At 39.9% G+C, this 21,375-nt stretch overlaps 2 protein-coding genes across 6 annotated transcripts in view; one reads left to right on the forward strand and one right to left on the reverse strand.

Annotated features, from left to right (window-relative positions):
• Positions 1–4,527, forward strand: part of FBXL5 (F-box and leucine rich repeat protein 5) — a 34,438-nt gene extending 29,911 nt beyond the window's left edge. Inside the window, exon 11 of the mRNA XM_084896894.1 lies at positions 3,732–4,527. Within this exon, the coding sequence (XP_084753020.1) occupies positions 3,732–3,808 (77 nt within the window). The 3' untranslated portion in view covers positions 3,809–4,527. The remainder of the gene's footprint in view (positions 1–3,731) is intronic.
• Positions 4,528–8,262: 3,735 nt separating this feature from the next.
• CC2D2A (coiled-coil and C2 domain containing 2A) overlaps positions 8,263–21,375 on the reverse strand; it is an 81,774-nt gene continuing 68,661 nt past the window's right edge. For 3 of the 5 annotated variants that reach the window (XM_084896768.1, XM_084896766.1, XM_084896767.1), the window contains 7 exons: positions 19,353–19,442; positions 17,079–17,192; positions 15,051–15,185; positions 13,970–14,092; positions 12,712–12,770; positions 10,799–10,976; positions 8,264–8,602 (listed from right to left, as the gene is read on the reverse strand). In XM_084896768.1, the coding sequence (XP_084752894.1) occupies positions 8,414–8,602; positions 10,799–10,976; positions 12,712–12,770; positions 13,970–14,092; positions 15,051–15,185; positions 17,079–17,192; positions 19,353–19,442 (888 nt within the window). In that variant the 3' untranslated portion in view covers positions 8,264–8,413. Of the gene's footprint in view, positions 8,603–10,798; positions 10,977–12,711; positions 12,771–13,969; positions 14,093–15,050; positions 15,186–16,626; positions 16,685–17,078; positions 17,193–19,352; positions 19,443–21,375 lie in introns of all 5 variants that reach the window. The other 2 variants (XR_014796122.1, XM_084896765.1) reach the window with 2 other exon arrangements.

The raw sequence follows: 21,375 nt of genomic DNA on the forward strand, positions 1-21,375 counted from the left end.
AAAGAAGGCTTCTTAGCCATAATATATAAAAGATGTCATTTAAGAAGTGTTAAGGGGAATTGCATAGTTTTAGAACTCTGAACAATGATAGTAAATAAACTTTTTGTACTGATTTGCATTTCAATATATGTCTAATTTATGAATTAAGATAGATTAGATTATACTTTTGGAGGTGACAGTCTCAGATGATTTGCTCTCTTATGTTTCTAATTTAAGTTAAAGAGGAATTAAAGGTAAGTGAAGGTAAGTGCAGATATACAGTATAAGTAAGATGTTTAATATCAGGGAAAAACAAATCACTCAATAAAAAGTTTGGGTAAATAACTACAGCTAACATAACATATCTTAGTCATATTTTTTTTCAGTGCTGCTTCACTTTTTCTGTTGTCTATTTATTCTCTTTCTGAACAGTCCTTCTGTGATGCTTAAAAGTCTTACTGTTAACATTGCTTACTATTTCCAGGCTTTGGAAATTGTCACTCTCCCATTTTCCTACAATATGAGACTAACCCAAGTTAAAGATGGTGGTTGTCTTCAATTTTGCTTTGCCCTAGGCCAGTGGTCGGCAAACTCATTAGTCAACAGAGCCAAATATCAACAGTACAACGATTGAAATTTCTTGTGAGAATCAAATTTTTAAAACTTAAACTTCTTCTAACTCCACTTCTTCAAAATAGACTCGCCCAGGCTGTGGTATTTTGTGGAAGAGCCACACTCTAGGGGCCAAAGAGCTGCATGTGACTTGAGAGCCGTAGTTTGCCGACCACAGCCCTAGGCCATCAACAGCGTACAGTCTCTTCATGGATGGCATCGCTTTGATGGATTGTTAGGACCAGACACCTGCTCTGCCATTGACCTTATGGTGGGATTGCAATTACTTTTACAGTTATTGTTTACGTTCCCATACGCTTCCTTCCTTAACATTGAAAACACTGACATATTAATTCCCTCTATTTACTTAGAATCCCACTAGATATTCTAGTGAAAATATTTGAGGGAGGGGCACATTTTACACCAGTGTGAGAACTTTGTTTTGTGATGAATAAGGAGAAGTTGACAATAGGATTGGGTTACTGTCTAGCAAATATCTTCTCTCACTACTATTCCTACACCAGTCCCTTAGCCTTTAAGAGCAAAGAGTGACCCCGTGTGGAGACTGAGGCTGCTGAGCCCCTCTGTCTTTGGGGTGGATGGTAAAAGCCTGTGTGGTATTTGGAAAGGTAGGGATCTTTAGAATAGCTTCCTCAGACCAGTTAGCTCCTTTGAAGGCTCCCCTTTATTTTCTCCCTTGAAAACCTATAGCAGACCTCACTTTTCATTGCTTTCAGTCATTGTTTATGATGCTTTTTTTCTAGGTCACTGTTGAATTCACAATAAAGGCATTGTGGTGAAGTATTTTAGGAAGGATTTTAGTTTGGAGAATTATATGAAGTTTCCATGTCTCTTTCCTTTTATTTCTCCTTTTTTAGAAATTTAGAATAGAATTACATATTGAGAAAATGATAATCAGATACTCTTGCAAAACCCACCAGTTCAAGCTTTTCATCACAGGTACTAAGTGTCAGAGCAGGTTGTTGGATCTTTTTCTTTTTCTTTTTTTTTTTTTTAAATAAAATATGTTTTTATTGATTTCAGAGAGAGAGGGAAGGGAAAGAGAGAGATAGAAACATTGATGAGGGAGAAACTTTAATTGATTGTCTTCAGCCCCCTACCAGGGATCAAGCCTGCAATCCAGGCATATGCCCTAATCAATGATTGGGTTTGAAGAAAGGCACTGGGTGATTGGTAGGTAGGAGAATAATAACCAGAGGAGGGTGAGGATAGTGAGGCAAGACAAGAAGGGGTGGCATGGAGAGTTGGGTGGTGTTATAATGTAGAAGCTGAAAATGTATCAGCTTCTGGAAAACCAGGTGAAAGATTGACAGTGGGAGAAGGATTTCAAACTATAGGATTCCTTATCTGGGCATTTCTAATACTTGATAATATGTACTAAGAAATTTGATTTTGATTTTGGTTAAGATGACTAACCTTGTGTCTTATTTTAAGGAAAACTAATCCTAACAAAAATCCTACTTTGTAAATTTTAAATACTTGATACATTCAACTTCTCATTTTAAAAATAGAAGAGATTCTAATTTTGGTTAAATGAAAATGGGCATGTGGTAATTCAGTTTTATATTTGAAATAATTTTAGATTAAAAAATTTAGATTTAGAAAAATTTAAACCTATGAATATGGACTGATATAATGAGCATTTGTGTATCACTGACTTCAGCAATTATAAACCTGTGCCCAATATCTTTCATATACCGTCGCCCATTTTTATACTTGCACCAGGCACCACATCTATTCTAAAGTTAAACATAAGTGAAAGTAAATGAAATGACAAACTATTGCAGTTCCACATGTTTGTGAAGTTCATTATTTGCTTTTTTTTACTTAAAGATACATTATCATTTCAATAGTGAAATATATGAACATTATGCTTCATTGATTACATATCTTAAGAAATTTGCCCTTTTTATTTTGTATATGCCATTTCAGGGATACGAGGAAAAGTTAGATTCTGGGAAATAAGTGTGTGCTGCTTGTCCAGTTGCATGTAGTTATTTTCTTAGGTTGGTAATAGCATACTATGGCCTTTCACAATAGGTCACTATTTTAAAAAACAAAACAAAGCTAATTTAAAATATGTTTCTGGTTAAGCTAGATGTCAATCCAGAGCACTGAAATATTTCAATTATAACCCTTTGACAAAGTCTATAATAAAATCACACTTCATGTACTTTTCCTATGATCCTTACATATCACAATTGCAAATATTTTGGTTTTGATTGATTATTAAAGAACTATTAACTACTCTTTATTTGTTCATAGTGCAGATATACTGACAGGCTTCTTAACTAAGACATCCTTTTCCGAATTTTCCTGCCTTTATGAAACTGATTCATTCAAAGTAATTAACATTTGGATATGTTCTATGATACCTCTTTTTGACATTCCCTAATTCACAGCTATATTTCCTAATGGTCTTTTTATCTAGTGTTTGGGTAGCATAATGTGGCTGTGATAAAATGTCAGCTATTCCACAAGTGTTTTTACTGTTCTTTGTAATTGAATCCCATTTTTTATGTGTTAATGTGTTTATTTAGTTAACCACTCATTATGTACTTAATTCTGGAAGATAATTTCACTTAAACCAAGCATATGATTTATTTTGGCTGCAGATGTTAGATAAAAATATGACAAACATGTTAAACCTATATTTACACAGTTTTTAAAATTTTTGGATATAATGTTTATTATAATTGTTTAATATTAGATACTTTAGCTGATCTATTACAGATAAGGCTGTGTTTGCCTTTATTATATTTCCCAGAAGGATGTTCAGAGTATAAGAAAACTGTTAAGCTAGCCTGTCAGCCTTGTCTGTGGGTTATCTCTTTTTCTTCTTACATTTTTATTTTGTAAGAATATTGCCAAAATATTATTTCCCTTCTTTCCTTTAGCTTTTGGACCACGAAGGATGGATTCATTAGTTAAAGTCAAACTATTGGCAATGTTTGTGTCAGAATAAATTTTTGTAGACTCGTGAGATTTTACTTTTATATTATAAATGCATTTCTTGCTGGTAAAAAAAAAAAATGTGTTAAGCTCTTTTATAAAAGCTAGATTATTTTTATGTGGTCCTTAAGAAATTCCTCTTTTCACACTTCTCTGTTTTTATACAGGTCCTCATGCTGATACTGCCAGCGGATGCCAGAATTTGCAGTGTGGTTTTCGAGCCTGCTGCCGCTCTGGCGAATGACCCTTGACTTCTGACCTTTGTCTACTTAATTTAGCTGAGCAGGCTTCCTTTCATGCACTTTACTTGTAGCACATTTCTTGTGTTAACCATCCTTTTTGAGTGTGACTTGTTTTGGCCTTATCCTGACAGCCTCAGAAATCTTAAAATTTACCTGTGAATCGTACAGTGTTGTATCGCTTGCAGATCACATTTTTGTTTTAGAAAGGGATTCAGTCTTTTCATGAGGATGAGAACAGTTTTATCAGATTTCTTTTAAATCGAATGCTTTGAAAATAATGTCACTAATGCCTTGCCATTCAAAGTATTTTTTAGATTGTTTTGAGTTTTAAAGTCAGTGGGGCCTATTGGTTCTCCGTCTATATAAACACTGTACCAAGCTTTGCAGATCTTTCAAACATACACTTCTGAAGTTTTATTTTCAAAGAGAGCAAGCACACTTTGGAAACCAGCCTGCTTTCCATAATGTTTCCTTTATTTGAACAATTCTCAGAGGGCCAATTCAAACATACCCACATACAAGTTCTTTCAGATTAGAGAATAAATTGGCTTCTTGGCAGTTGCTCAGTGAGCTAGCAAAGCACCAATTTATTTGTATTTGCTTTCTTCAAAAAGCCCTAGTTCCCACCACTGTTCCTAAATTGTCAAATTTGGGAGGGATTTTTAAAAATTCTACAATCATTTGAAGAAATGTATAAATAAAATCTACTTTGAGGACTTTACTAAGTGTCTTTTGTGTTTTGATTTCATTATAAATCTCATTTCAGGTTTTCTTGGGGGCAAAATAGGACTAAATATTTTAGCTCCCATGAAATCCTGACCTTGATAAGCAGTTTTGGACAGATACCTAATTTTGTTGAGCTGAATTGGTGTTTTTATTTTTAATTAATCATGCAGTAGTCAAAATTTGAATTGCTATGTGAAAATGTAATGGGAGTGGAGATCTACAATTCAGAAAGGTGCATGCTGAGTCAATTTTATATAACTCTATATGAAATTCTATGCCAATAAATCTTCCAAACGCTGTGGAAGAGGAAGTAGTCTTGTAGTCCTGTTTGTATTGTTTGTTTTATTGGGGGATAGGAGATGTAGGAGAGAAACTTTAGGCTAAGAGAAAACTTTATCTTAGACAATGTTTTCTAAAGGTGAAAGAAGAATCACTTGATGGGCATATAAATAAGGAGAATTTACACATGCTTGTAAATTTCACTAACATTTGAATTAAATACCCCGAGGGAAGATCAGCTTTAAAGGATGGATATCAAAGACTTCGAAATTCCATTCCTGTTAACAATTGCAAAATAAATGATGGACCCACCACAAGTTACTTGCAAGGCAGCTTAGTGTAAGGTGACCATCTTTCTTTTTGAGTTTGTAGCTCTTAAACTTAAGCAGTTATGCTATACTGCTTAAGCCTTGCTTTGTCCTTTAGTCTGGCCTAAGCTGCTACTTCTTGATTCCCTTAGAGGACTTGAAAGGAAATCTGAGCTTATTGGACAGTTACAGGGTCAGAAGTTTTATTTTGTAAGGTTGACTGTTTCATAGTATATGTTTTTTTCTCTAAATGTTTAATAAAATTTATTTGAATAGTTGACTTCGGGGATTATTTCAAGAAAACAAACTACAAGAATTTTTCTTCAGTGAGTGCCATCCCAACCTGTCCTTAGTCTTATCTGTAGTTATGTGAACTGTGTGTAACATTACTCATCTATAACCATGCCCTGGGTTACCAAGGCAGCGCTAAAGTTTCTCTTCCTTATATGCAGGAGACAGTATACTGTTTTGTTTTTGTTTTTGCTTTTGTTTTTTTTTTGGGGGGGGGGTTTTTGAGGGGTTTATGATAAATACTTTAAAAAATCATGATTAAATGGTGTTTCAGGACTTGGCTCTAATTATTATCCTTTTAAATTAATTAATCTGAGCAGCTAATTTCCCCAGGGGTTCCAGGTAATTGCTTTGTCGTATGTTGCTTGATGTTAGCAAACCATTCAGTAGGACTGGGCAAGCTTGAACCAAACTGACTTCAAGTCGGCACTGGTCACGTGGGAACTTTTTCTACTGTCCACCTTCCCTCCAGTTGCATGGGGAGATAGCAGTGTGCATTTCAGTTTTATACATTGTTGCTGTTCCATAGTTAACTTAAGGGGATGGTTAATAATGATATACTATATACACTTGGTTTGAATTGATCTTGGGTTTTCTGAATGATTTCATGAACTATTGAAACTTCATTCTTAGAATATAATGTAAAGTACCTTGTGGTTTCTGACAGACATCAGGCTCAGTGCTGGGCAGTGCCCTAAGGACAGTTGAATCTTGAACATCTTGGGTTTCAACTGCACGGGTCCACTTTTACATGGATTTTTTTTTCTTTTTAATATATTTTATTGATTTTTTACAGAAAGGAAGGGGGAGAGATAGAGAAACATCGACCAGCTGCCTCCTGCACACCCCCCACCGGGGATGCGCCTGCAACCAAGGTACATGCCCTTGACCGGAATCGAACCCAGGACCTTTCAGTCCGCAGGCTGACGCTCTACCACTGAGCCAAACCGGTTTCGGCTACATGGATTGTTTTCAATAAATTCCTGGAAATTTTGATCCCCATTTGGGAGTCTATAAATGCCAGTTGTGCAATGATATACCCCATTTTATATAGGGAATTTGAACATTTGGACTTAGGTATCTGTGGAGTTGCCCTCAAACCAATCCCCCAGGAATACCGAGGGACAACTAAGTTTTTGGAAATCAAACGTTGCATGTGAATTTTTTTTTTGGGGGGGGAGAATTTTCTTTTGGTGGCCCAATCATTGTGTTGTTTGAGGGTCAGCTACTATCTACTTTTCTATGTACCGAATTATGTGTTACAGCAGCGTGATGAAGCAGGTAATGTAATTACCACCATCTTTTATGTGGGGAAAGTAAGTAACAAGTTAAATAACTTGTCCACAGATTTCCTGCCAGCAGTGGCAGAACTAGGATTTCTCTAGAGTTCATGCTCTTCACCACTATGCCATTCTGTCTATGTTGTTACACTGATAGTGACTGTTAAGGGTCAGTCCTTGAACTCTCCCTTGAAGAGGTCACAGTATCAGAGGCATGTAAACACATCACTGTAACATAATTTGACAGAGGAATATAGCTAAAGGTGAAAGATTTTCCTGAATAGGGTCCCTCTGTCTTTGTTTTGAAGTGAGATCCTATTCCAGGTACATCAGTTGTTCACAACTGGAGCCCATTTATATCGTAAAGAACATTCCGGCAACGTCTGGAAACGTTCTTGGTTATCACCATTTGGCAGAGGGGGAGGGTTGCACCTGGAATCTAGTGGGTCAAGGCAGGCATGGACGCTGCTCAACATTCCTACAGTGCACAGGACAGCTCCCCGCAAATAACATGGCCCAAACCGTCAACAGTGCTGCTGTTGAGAAGTCTGCTTTATGGGTTTCTATTGTGGGTACATTTCTGATACTCTTCAGTGGCTTAGTATAGTATCTGTATTGTCTGTCTTAGTCAATTTGGGCTGCTATAACAGAATGCCATAGACTGACGGACTTCAGTGACATTTCTCAGTTCTGGAGGCTGGGAAGTCCATGGTCAAGGTGCTGGCTTGGCTGACCTGGTTTCTGGTGAGGGCTCTCGTTATGGTTTGCAGACAGCCATCTTCAACTGTATCCACACACAGCCTTGAGAGTGGAGCAAGCTCTCCACTGTCTGACAAAGGCACTAATCCCTTCTTAAGGGCTCCACTCATGACCAGGTATCTCCCAAAGGCCTCATCTCCAAATACCATTCACAGGGGTACCGAAATACCACTTCAGAATAGGAACTGGGGGGTGGAGGAGACCAACTTAGTCAGTGACTGGAATTAAATGTCCAGCTTCACCCTGTGTGTCCAGCAAGGCATACTGCCTCCGTTTGAGATTGCTTGCTAGGTTTTCTTACTCACCTGTGAACACTCAGTACTACCAACAGGCAGTAAGAGAAGATGTATTGTCTATTAACGAGGATTTTTTAGCAATGAAAAACAATTAGGATAAAATCATACCCTTTTAAAAAACCACTGCAAGTCTTAATTTTTATAACTACCCTTTTGTTAAATATTTAAAAACATTCCCCTTTCTCCTGTAAAATACTATATCCAATGGGTGTACATGTGTTTATATATGTAAGTGCATGGGTATGCATATGTCTAGTTGCTCAGTATTTTTGTAGAGTATGGTCTTAGGACGTATTCAGTGTTAAAAAGAATATATTGCAATGTTGTTCCTCCTTCTGTGAGAAAAGTTGTGTTGTTTTACTGGGTCTTAAAAGTATGATTTATAGTCTGCTGGACAGGCAAAGAAGGGCAGGTAGGTGAGCAAACACAAAAGCATGATGGTATGAAGCTCACAGTGTGAGGGAGAACTGTGAGGGCCACTGAATTTTGAGTCAGAGTGGCAGAGACAAGGCCGACTAATGAATAACACTTTTTTGAGGTACAGTTTGAAATTTTTATTTCATTTGAAAATTATATCTTCTTCTGATGTAATTTATCAATATCACTTAAAAATATTCTCATGTCCTAATTACAATTTTACATGATATAAAAAGTATACAATAAAAAAATTACCTGTTACGTATAAGGGAGGCAACATAGATCCAAACAGACAAAACATTTTTGGGATATGGGTGGATATATACAGCTAAAGCAAATTCAACGTTAGGAACATCAATATTATGCACTCCCGTGCTATACACAGCTTCAATTAGAGGCTTCAGCTCAGAGTAGGGCATGTGGAGGGGAAATCCAGAGAACTGAAGGGAAAAAACAAGGTTTGTAGACATTAGTGAAGTTTAAAGATTTTATTTTTCTCTTAATATGCAATTCTTTTAAAAAAATATTTTATTGATTTTTTACAGAGAGGAAGGTAGAGGGATAGAGAGTTAGAAACATCGATGAGAGAGAGAGACATCCATCAGCCGCCTCATACACACCCCCTACCGAGGATGTGCCCGCAACCAAGGCACATTCCCTTGACCGTAATCGAACCCAGGACCTTTCAGACCGCAGGCCAACACTTTATCCACTGAGCCAAACCAGTTTTGGCTTAATAAGCAATTCTTAATATTTTTAATAAGAAGTCTTCCTCTGGATCGCAAAGTCATTTATTTAGTGCCGTCTTTCTGTTCAGCAACACAGAAAATGGAGCGGGGCTAAATGTCCTCTTTGCTGTTGCTAGCGCGTTGACTTGGTATATAAGACACCTGTCAGTCACCCTCTGCTGTTCCCTCCCTCTTCCTGCTTGCCCCTGGTTTGCCCAGGAACCCATGCAATTCCAGGGGCCCAGAGTAAGCTAATCGTTGCATTCCATCCTCTGGACACATGGTTTTATCAGTGAGTCTCAACATGAGTTTCAGGAAATGTGCTAGGAATACTGGCCGACAGAGGCACTCTGCTGTTTTGTCAGTATGTGTGCATGTTGTCAGTAGGTGTGAGCCCTGCCTGGAACTTTCCAACCACGAGCTACCCTGAGAAAAGCCAGCTTGAGGATGATGCCATCACAGGGCGGACTCAGCTCTTCTACTCAAATAAGCCAATAACTTATTTTTATTGCCCCAGGGTGCTTGACCTAAGTTTTCTGTTGCTTGAGAAAACTGGCCTTAGAAGTTAAAGAATATGCTTAAGTCGGTGATTAGAATTCAATGCCCAGCTTCACCCTGCGTGTCCAGCAAGGTGTGCTGCCTCTGTTTGAGACTGCTTGCTAGGTTTTCTTACTCAGCTGTGCACACTCAGCACTACTGAAGATATATTGTCTATTAATGAGGCAGTAAGAGAAGATATATTGTCTATTAATGAGGACTTTTCCTAGCAATGAAAAACAATTAGTATAAAATCATACCCTTTTAAGAAACCTGATTGAGAGTGGTTGGTTTCACCTTTATGCATAGTTGAGTCTAACATGAACTAGCCAGATGATTTCATTTTATTTTACTGGCAATGTATTTTGTAAGTTATTTTTTTATAGGGTCATCTTATAAAATGGTATTTTTATTTGAAAAGTATTCTGCTACTTAATGATAGGTTACTGAGACTTGAACTGCTAACGATATTTTTTTAGTCTGTGCTACTTCATATACTTTGTAGAGCAATGGAGGATTTTTTTCTTTTTCCTTTTCTAGTTTAAATTTAATACCATTCTGTACCAGCTCCAGATGCAAAGTAAAGTGGTCAGAAAACCACACTCCCCACAGGGACCCCCACTACCTTAAGCACCCACCTGGCCCCATGCTCATTTATCTTTATATTATTGCCTATATTCCCACACTGTAGTCCCTATCTCTGTGACTATTCGGCAAACACCAATTTGTACCGCTTAATCCCTTCACCTTTTCCACCCATCTCCCAACTCCCCTTTCCTCTGACAGCTGTCAGTCTTTTCTCTGTCTCTATGAGTCAGTTTCTATTTTGCGTTTTAGTTTATTCTGTTAATTAGATTCTACATATAAGTGAAATTTTATGATATTATTTTTATCTGCCTGGCTTATTTCACTTAGCATAATACCTTGTAGGTCCATGCTGTTACAAAAGGTAAGATTTCCTTTTTTTTTTTTTTTTTTTTTTTGTGGCCAAGTGTTATTCCATTGTATAAATGTCTCACAGCCTATTCTGCAGGTGTGGCTCAGTGGTTGAGCACTGACCTATGAACCAGGAGGTCACTGTTAATTCCAGGCCAGGGCACATGCCCCAGTAGTAGTCATGGTCCCAGTAGGGGGCATGCTGGAGGCAGCCATCAATGATTCTCATCATTAATGCTTGTATCTCTCCCTCTCCTTCTCCCTTCCTCCCTGAAATTAAAAAAAAAAAAAAAAAAAAAAAAAAAAAAAAAAAAAGTCCCACAGCTGTTTGTCCACTCATCTGATGGGCCGTTGTAGGAATTTTGATGACAAAAACCCATTAAGAAGCCATTTCCCATTTGAAATGGGGGAGTCAGTTGAGAGCCGTGTGCTTACCCTGTAGTCCCCCAGCTGCCTCAGCAGCTCCGCTCTGTGGTCCTCTTCTACTTCCTCCCCTCGGCTGCTCTCCAACAGGGGCAGGAAGTGGCGCAGCGTGGAGGTGCAGTACCTGTTCCACCGCGTCAGGTGCCGTGGCCTCCAGTCCATGACTTTTTCCTTTAGTATTTTTTCAATCCTGTTGATAAACATAACCTTTTTTTAAATTTTTTTGCTGATTTGACTTTTCCCTTGTAGACAAAAACCCGGTTTGCATGCAGTGGGGATTCAGGTGATTACAGAACCACATTTTTATAGGGGAGTTGTTCGCTGGGAGTAGTTGGCGCCTGATGGGGGCTAATCCCTGAGGATTCAGAAATGAATACCGGTGATCCTTGACCTTGGGGTCATACAGGGTTGGGATGTGAAGTAGACATTGGGACAATATTCTAAGGGCCATGACAGATGCTTGAACCGGAACACAACCGAGGGAGCACTGAATAGGGGGACAGCTAAACTCAGTACAGTCAGCAAGACTTGCCATACAGTGTTCTGTCACTTTGTTCATTGGTAACATAAGTGCAGACAAATGAGAGCCAGGCATAAGGGGTGGGGTTTATGCTGAGAGCTTCAAGTGGGCTGTAAATGCCCCAAATTGATTGCTTCCCAGTGCCTTCTAGTCATGAGGCTTATTTTCCTAAATTGCCTTAAAATTGCCTTTAAAATATCCATAATCATTGCAACTTGAGTTTTGATGCCCTTCTTATAGTTAGTGTAATGGGTACAGGGTCCAAAGCATGTGAAGCTTAAACACAGAATGAAAGAAATCAGCTACCATGTGTTGACCCCTTATTCACTAGATACTGTGCTAGTGCGTTTCATACATTTGTATGTAATCCTAGCAATAACTCTATGAGGCAGGGCAGTACTGTTACAGTTTTACCTGTGAGGGATCAGTGCGATCGGATAAAGGAGGACGATGGCAGGGGAGTTGGGATTTGAGTGGAAGCTCCCCAGTTCTCAAGCCCCTTGTGCACCCCTGACCAGACACACCGGCTGTAGAACCTCCCTGGCTTTCTACTGCTCAGAGCTCTGGGGTCCCTTTCTCTTTTGGCACAAAACACGACCTCTGTGCTGGGTTGCAAGGTGGTCTGAGCAAGAACTGCCTTGCACTTCCCATCAGTCCTGCAGAAACGTGACGGGAGGCTAATCCACAGCGCCCTGGGCCGATTAGAAGAGATAAGGAGCTTCTTGGCAGTTAGCTGTCCTACGTGGTGATCTCTAACAAGATGATCTAAATTTGAACTTGAGAGTGAACTGGTGTTTCCTACTAGTAATACCTGAAACCGGGCCACATTTAGTCTTGTGTGATTTGACATGCTGCTGCTCAGAGCTCGATACACAGAAAGGACAAACAGGGACAACTGGCAGAGCTCTAGCCCCCTGAACCCTTACCAGCATGTGGACCTCTCTGAGCCTCAGTTTCCACATTTCGAAATGGGGAGAGCGTGTTCTATGTTGCGGGATTATAAGGGTTATCGGGACTCCAATAGGTTCTCGCGGGCCACGTTTTAGGTTTATAAATTGGTTGCAGTTTAGTAAGCCACTAATTGGACAAAAGAGGCATGTAAGCTGGGAATTATGATCTGTCTGAACAAGACCCATCACGACATGATGTTGAACTCTAAGCTGAGGCTGAATTCTGGAGGCCTGCCTAGCGTCCCAGAGTTCACTTCTGTTTGCCCCACACCAGGCTGAGGCTAAAGCCTCCTTCTGAGCCAGGGGATTTAGAGATCACGTCTGTACTTGGGGGCCATAAGCAGGGATTACAATGTAATTGCCCAAATGATTTCTCATGGCTCCAGGCTGAGAATCATCTGGTTTGGGATTACATGCCCAGGGACAGTGCATGTGCATGTACGGTACCACGTGACCTGTCCTGGAGCTCGGCTGCGGCCGCCTTGTCTGTGCGCTGGTACACAAGCTCTTCTGGCTGTAAAAGAAGTTCAGAAATTCTAGAAATCTTGTATACCTAATTTGAATACTCCCCATCCTTTTCTAACTCCTTTTTTGTTTAAAAAATATATGAAATCTTAGACAATCAATCAGAGAATAACTGATGCCAATGTACGCGTGGCCCATCGTAAGTAAAGCATTACCAATAAATGATAGTTTGTCCTCAGTTTCCTTTCTCTCTCGTCACAGAAGTAACAATGACCTGAAATTTGTTTTCTAGCACTTTCATTGCATATACTTAAAGTACCTACTGTGTGTCAAGCACTTTTGCAGGTGAAGGGCATATAGCTGTGAATAAACATTTCTGCCCCCATGATATTTACATTATAGTAGAGATAGGCAAGTTAATAAAATGTGTGCATGATTTTACTACAGACATACGGATCCCTAAATGATATATTGTATTGTTTTGCATGTTTTCTAAACTAAGTGATCATTTTATACTGTGAGTATGCAACTTGCTTTTTCTCACTTAACATTATATTTAGAAATAATAGCAAACACACATTTTTAGAATGCTTGCTGAAATTAATATTGATTCATTTGTGTAACTATACACTACTCCACCGTGTACCATAATTTATCCTTATGCTGTTCCAATTCTTAGGCTATTGCAAACATTGCTTCTATAAAAAGTCTTGTGTATGTCACTTTGTACACATGGGAGAATTTCTCTAGGGCAGGGTTTATTAAGTCTTTTTTTTTAAGGTTTGATCACAGTTAAAAATACATTTTATATTTTACACCCAGGATACACATACATATCTAGCTATCAAACCAAAGTGGTAGTAAACAACTCTCATGCTTACTACTTGCAATCTATTACTAGGACCCGTCTATATTAATTATATGAGTGGATCATGCTATGAAATTAATTTAGTGCATTGACACCAGAATATTAAAAATTACACAGAATAACTTTTGTGATACTCCCTTATGTCACAGGACTCCTTACGTCACAATGTTTTTTTTTACATGTGTGTATACTGGTTCATTACATGATGATATATATCTTATTGTGAGTTGGGCTCAACTAAGTTTGTAAAACAAATATTATTTTAGAAAAAAATATCTAGGGGTCGAATTAAGGGTCAAAAAGTATCTGGCTACCCAGTACAATGACTTCAAATTCTTCACTTTCGTGGTCCACATGTAATTGTTATTAAAAAAATTTACCTGAACACTGGAAAGGCCAGGGTATGGAAGGCTTCTGGAAAAGAAAGATTTCCATAGCTTGGGCTTGGTGACATCAAAATTTATCCTCAGTGGGGAATCATATCGTTGAATATTAAACCAAATCTAAAAAAGACAATATCACCATTAACACACACACACACACACACACACAATGTGCATGTATGTACAGAGAGGCAGATACCTGCTTTATACAGTACCCTCCAAAATTAAATGGCCCTCACTTAAATGGTGTACAGCCAGAAACACCTGGTAGTTCCTAGAAATCCCTCTTAAAAAAAGAAAGAGACTCAATTTTCTCAGATGATAAATCAAAGCACTATGAGTTAGGCGTTGTGAACTCTGTTTTGGAAGAATAAACAGGACAGAGTGGGGATATGAACTTGGCTCCTCTGAATAGAATCCTATATTATTTCTTTAGCATTCTGCTTCTTTGCAGGACAGGTGACTAATTCAACCAAAATAAAGACAGTTTTGTAACTGTGCTTGATGTTACATTTCTTTTTTTTTTCTTTTTTTAATATATATTTTATTGATTTTTTACAGAGAGGAAGGGAGAGAGATAGAGAGTTGAAACATCAATGAGAGAGAGTCATCGATCAGCTGCCTCTTGCACACTCCCTACTGGGGATATGCCCACAACCAAGGTACATGCCCTTGACCGGAATCGAACCCGGGACCCTTCAGTCCCCAAGCCGACGCTCTATCCATTGAGCCAAACCGGTTTCGGCATTTCTTTAAATGGTATATATATAGCCCTGGCTGGGTGGTTCAGCTAGTTGTAGCAATATCCTGTACACTGAAAGGTTATGGGTTTAATCCCCTATTGGGGTGAATATGGGAGGCAACTGATCATTATCTCTGTCTCTCTCCCTCTCTCTCTCTTTCTCTCCCACCCTCTCTCTCTAAAATCAATAAACATATCCTCAGATGAGGATTTAAATAAAGGTATATGTGTATGTGTATATACATTTGGATACATAATTATTTAAGTAAGTAGGCCAGTTAAAAAAATAAAGCAACAGTCAACCAACTGTGTTTAAGAAGAGACGTTAATACTTACATTATCAGGACCTATTAAGCAGCCCACACTTTTTAGGGGACAGAATGTATCAAATTGCCCATAAAAGTGTCCGCTGCAGGGGTTCCAGATTAAGTAGTGGCTTTGCTCCCGAGTCAGCACATAGGCAGTTGGGCCCTGAAGGAAAACAGCCATTAGAAAAGTGCAACTAATGATGCAATTAAGGTCGAGAGTACTCCCTACAAATAACTTATTATATCTAAAATCCATGGCTAATGGTAAAAATTAGTTTTGAAGTTCTAGGTTTCATTGGATTTAAGAAATAAGATGAATGCCTATTTTTCCCCCCCCCAGAATTCTCACATCTGTAGCTAGTGTAATTTAGTGAATAGAGTATTAGTTGTGTTGCTCAACCAATATGGCTTCAGATTGGCTGAATAACTGTTATTAATGGAAATAAGCACTCACAGCATTTTCCTTTTAGTCAATAAGATTGCCTGTCAAGTATTTAGAAGACTGATCATTCTGAATACTACTTCTATTTCTCATACATTAAGTAACATTAGATACACATTTATAATTATACTAGAGGCCCGGTGTATGAAATTTGTGCACGGTGAGGCGGGTGGGGTGGTGGTCACTCAGCCCCGCCTGCACTCTCTTCCAATCCAGGACCCCTTGGGGGATGTCCAACTGCTGGTGTAGGCCCGATCCTGCAGTCAGACATCCCTCTCACAGTCTGGGACCACTGGCTCCTAACTGCTTGCCTACCTGCTTGATCACCCCTAAACGTTCTTCCTGACTGCCTGATCGCTCCTAACTACTCTGCCTGCCAGCCTGATTGCTCCTAACCACCTTTGCCTGCTGATCTGATTGCCCCTGACTGCCCTCCCCTGCCAGCCTGATTGCCCCCAACTGCCCCCCCCTCCCCCCCGCCAGCCTGATTGCCCCCAACTGCCCTCCCCTGCCGGCCTGATCTCCCCTAACTGCCTCTGCCTCAGCCACACCACCATGACTTTGTCCGGAAGGTCTCCTAGTCTAATTAGCATATTATTCTTTTATTAGTATAGATAAATAGAATAAGGTAATTTGAAAAGTAACAGTGACTATACCTGAGGAAGGTGTGGGATTGGGGGTTGGAGCCTGGAATACATCTATATTATTGAATTCATTTTTTTACAATGAGCACTTATTCATTTTTAGCTCATGCTCACAGTTTCCTTATACAGCTCAGGGTTGTGAAGTGACTTGCTGACAGTCACACAGCCAGGAGTGCAGAACCTCGAAGCCAGGCCCTGTGACTTCCCAGCCGGGGACCAGGCTATTTTATGTGGAGGATACTGATGGGGAATGATTAGGATTCAGACACGATGCTACCTGCCCAGCAGCAACCTGTGCTGTCCAATTCCGAGAGGACTCCCAAGACCTCAGAGCCTCTTTTTGAAACATGTTTTGGACGAACTGCTTCAGTCTCTGTGAATTGTCTAAACTCGTACCCAGAATGACCTCAATGTGCTCTGAGTGTAGGGATATTCGCAGTGGGCTGGGGAAACGAATTGCAATCCCTAAGTCTCCAGTCTAATAAAAACAATAGGAATATCAAAATATAGCTGCTCACGCTCTTTGCTCCTGTGGTCCCTGCCTTGCTCCGTTTGCCTGTGGTTAGCAGCAGGTGCCTGTAGAAGCAGCAAGAGTGGAAGGAGAGGTCTCTAGCCTGGCCACACTGAGCCCCTTCCCTCCTCAGTGTGGATAACACCAGGCCGCCTAGGGAGTCAGAATTCTCAGTAACAAGGGCAGGAGAGGCTCGTACTCAAAGGGCAGAGCTTGGTGGGGCTTTGCGTGGGAACGGATGCAGATTTGCCAAAAAACCTGAAGCCTTGTGCAGGGCCTGGTAGTTGGCACTGCTGCAAACCATTTTGTGTTATCACTGGTTCTCTCTGCCGATTAGGGAATCTCTGGGCCACTTTCCGTACAACTCAAAGGACAGTTATGAGAATCAGCCTGCTTTTGATCTGGAACACAGCAACTGTTAGACACGCCGCACCTGTCAGAGCCAGCCCCCGGTCTTACCTCGGGAATGGCATTGCCCATCACGAGCCAGGCCTTCTTCCCCAGGGACAGAAAATAGTTGCAGAGTAACACTGCATGTTCTTCTTCATCGCCTGCCAGGAGATCCAGGAATTGCTGGGAAAAAGAAAAAAAAAAAGAAAAGAAATTATATTGCCTTGACTGACTGCTTTATTCTGGATTGGCTATGCAGGGTTTTAAAACATTATTGTTAAAATTAGTGTCCTGCAGTATATGACCTATTTTTAAAAATCTGTTCTTAAATTTTGGTGTCATGTTTTAATTCTTCTTCTTCTTCTTCTTTTTTTTTTTTAAGCACTTTTCGTGGACAGGATGCTTTCTTAAGACATTAACGACATGAATTTTTAGAACCTATTAGCACTATGGGGCAAAGGAGACAGATCTCAATGTTTCCCATTTTGTTTTGAATTTATATGTGACAACTCAATGTGTACCAAACACTTTAAAAAAATATATTTTTATTGATTTCAGAAAGGAAGGGAGAGAGAGATAGAAACATCAATGATGAGAGAGAATCACTGATTGGCTGCCTCCTGCATGCCCCCCACTGGGGATTGAGCCGGTAATCCGGGCAAGTCCCCTTGACCGATGCTCTGTCCACTGAGCCAAACCAGCTAAGGCCCAAACTTTTTTTTTTAAAGTCTGTTTTTTAGAGCAGTTTTAGTTTCACAGCGAAGTCGGAAGGAAGATATAGAGATTGTCGGAAGGAAGATATAGAGATTCCCCATATGACCCCTGACCCCCTCATACACAGTCTCCCCATTAACATGCCCCCAGCGGAGAGGTACATTTGTTACAACAGATGCTCCTGCATCAACACCTGTAGTCACCCAGAGTCTGTCGTTTATTTTAGGATGCACGCTTGGTGTTGTACGGTCTGTGGGTTTGGACAAATGCATGATGATATGCATCCGCATTATAATGTCACACAGAGTGTTTTTGCTGTCCTATAAATCCTCTGTGCTCCACTAACTCATCCATGTCTCCCCACTGCCCCCCAGAGTGTTAAACAGATGGCATTAATCCCAGAGTAAGCCTCTGAGGGGAAGTGGAGACAGAGAGAGGTGGGGTAAGACCTAGGAGGCGGGAAAGCAGTCTGGCTCTGGGGCAGACAAAGTTTCTGCATATCTTCTTATCTTTGTCTCCAGGTTGTGGACGTTTTTCTCTCCAAAGTTGTCAGCATTATGTTGCCAAAATGCAGTGGGGAACAAAACATTTTAAGTGCAATTCCATTTCTTCGGCTTAGAGCTATCCTTCAAAGGGCATTCATTGTATACCGTATTTTCCGGCGTATAAGATGACTTTTGAAATGAAAAAAAGCCTGCTCAGATTGGCCAGAGTCAGGGAGGTGGCCTATTAAAAAAAGAACTGGTGTTGCCTTGGAAGTGGGGGGTAGTCTTATACAGCGAATATAGGCCTAAACCTATGTTTTAACTGTAAAATTAGGGGGTCGTCTTATAAGCCGGAAAATACGATAATATAATTTTATGCAAACACAATACAACCCGGAATGTAGAAATAGAACGAATACCAGCGGCACATGTTTGTTTGCCCTACAGCAGATCCGTGGGAAGTCAGTGGCACACGGACTGTAAGCTCAGGAGAGCAGAGGCCATGCTTCTTTCGCTTGTAGCCAGGGCCTACTACAGTGTCTGACACCTGGCAGGTGGCCTGGAAATACAAGCTGAACGAATAATGACATGGCATGCCTTCAGAAGCCCACGGGTGAAGGAACATACGATTCCATCTGTAACAGAGGCTGTAGCTGTTTTTTTAAAAAATTATTTTATTAATTTTTATACAGAGAGAAAGGAAGAGGGATAGAGAGTTAGAAACATCTATCAGCTGCCTCCTGCACACCCCCTACTGGGTATATGCCCGAATCCAAGGTACATGCCCTTGAGCAGAATCGAACCTGGGACACCCTCGAGTCCACAGGCCAATGCTCTATTCACTGAGCCAAACTGGTTAGGGCAGTCGTTGTTTTTAAAATGACTAAAACTGGGATGTTGATAAGGCAATACTCGGAGGATACATCAGAGTTAAGGCGTCTGAAGTGTTTTTTGTCTTTTTAATTTCTTTGTGCAAATAAAAAAAAAAAATTAAACTTTTGATCTTTGGGCAGATTAATCCAGAAAGAAAAAATGCTTCAGAATTCAGCCCATCCTGGAAACAGTTGACAGGAGGTTTGGATAGTGACTGATGAGTGCTGCCACTGGACGTCATGCCAGTCACGCGGCGAGGAGAACCACTTACATCAGACGTGCTCCACAGGTCACACACGCCCGCAAATGACACGGCGTCCGGCAGGAAGGGAATCAGCGACACGTACCGGGCCACCAGCTCCTGTTCAAACAAAGCTGGCTTTCAGAAAGTCATTTCTACCAAACAGAAGGCTGGATCCTGTGCCCCACTGCCTGCAAGGAAGTTCCATACATCACAAATGTCCGTGTGCACCAAATGCAACGGATGCTCATGCTCCCCCTTTCCAAACATCCCACGAAGAAGGTCGCTGCTATCATCCATGTGTTACTGAAAAAGAAACTGGCTCCTCTGTCTCTCTGAAATGTCTTTGTCGTCCCCCACTCGCCCTCCCCCCTCCCTCTTCCACCCCCACTTCCTCACTCTCTGCTAAAAAGAGACTTTCTGGGATCATCTTGTAGCATTTAGCAACCAAGGTCAGGGCACCTTTGTTATAACTCAGATTTATGTAATTTTTAAGAAGCTTGAGCATCTTTTCATATGGTCTCTCATGTTTTCACTTCTTTTTAAAAAATAGATATATGTTATTGATTTTTTACAGAGGGGAAGGGAGAGTGAGGAATAGAGAGCTAGAAACATCAATGAGAGAGAAACATCAACTAGCTGCCTCCTTCACACCCCCCTACCGGGAATGTGCCCGCATCCAAGGTACATGCCCTTGACCAGAATCAAACCTGGGATCTTTCAGTCCTCAGACAGACTCTCTATCCACTAAACCAAACCGGTTTCTGCTCATGTTTTCACTTCCACATATTTCCGTTGCTGTTTTGTTAATCCTCACCCGGGATATTTGTTCATTAATTTTTAGAGGAAGGAGAGAGAAAGAGAGAAACATTGATGTGAGAGAGACACATCAATTGGTTGCCTCCCACATGCACCCTGCCCAGGGCTGGGGATCAAGCTGCAACCGGTACGTGTCCTTGACTGGAATCGAACCCGGGACCCTTCAATCCACAGGCTGACACTCTATCCACTGAGCCAAACCAGCTAGGGCCACTTCTGCATATTTTAAATTGATTTGTATGTTTGTTTGTTTTCAACACATTGTAGCTACTATTCCTTTGTCTGTTATAACATGTTGCAAATATCCCCTTCTGATTTGTGTCTTGTCCTTTCAATTTTTTATGGTACCTTTTCATAAACTCAGGTTCTCAGTTTTAATGTGGTCAAATTTATCATTCTTTTTATAGTTTGTACTTTTCTGTCTTGTTGAAGGAAAACTTTCTACCTCTGCTCATATTTGAGTCCTCAATCTATGTGCAATTGAATGATGTGAAGCAGGAATCTGTTTCTATTTTTTTCATATGAGAAATCAGTGATTTTGGTACCATTGATATAACAGTCCATTTTCTCTTTATTCCTCTCCAATGCCAGTTTGATCACATATCAGGTGTGAGTGGGACATATTTGAGTGGATCTAGTCTGAAGTTTTTATTCTCTTTTATTTTTCTCTTTGTTCTAAATATGTCAATACCATTTTCCCTTAGTCACTCTGGTCTCATCAGCAGTCTGGATGTACGAGATAACAAATCTTTCTTATCTTTTTCCTCTTAAGACCATAAGTTTTTTTTTTGTCATTACATTCATTTAAATGAAGATGCAAATCTTCCCACTGAGTTCTTCCTCTGTAGGGTTGTCTTGGCTATTTTGACACTTTGTACTCCATAGAAATATAGAATCAGCTGGCCAAGTTCCATTAGAAACTGGAAATCTATTTTAACAGCCTTTGTCTTTTAACTGGAAGGTTAATCTCTTAGCTTTGATTGTGATTATTGGTAAATATTTAGACTATGTTTACTTCCTTATTCTGTGCTTTTTATTTCTTATAGTTTTTCTATATATTTTCTCTCCCCATTCTCCTCATGCTATTGCATTATTCTTTTTCCTACTGCTATTTTGAAAGTTATAGAATTCACTTTATTCTTTTAAGTGCTTAATATAGAAATTTCAACATGAAAATTTCACTTAAATTAAAAAATTAATAAATACATTTGTCCTCATCTTGGAAAATATAAGG

This window comes from Pipistrellus hanaki (assembly GCF_964339955.1).
Source record: "Pipistrellus hanaki genome assembly, chromosome: 1".
Taxonomy (NCBI): domain Eukaryota; kingdom Metazoa; phylum Chordata; class Mammalia; order Chiroptera; family Vespertilionidae; genus Pipistrellus; species Pipistrellus hanaki.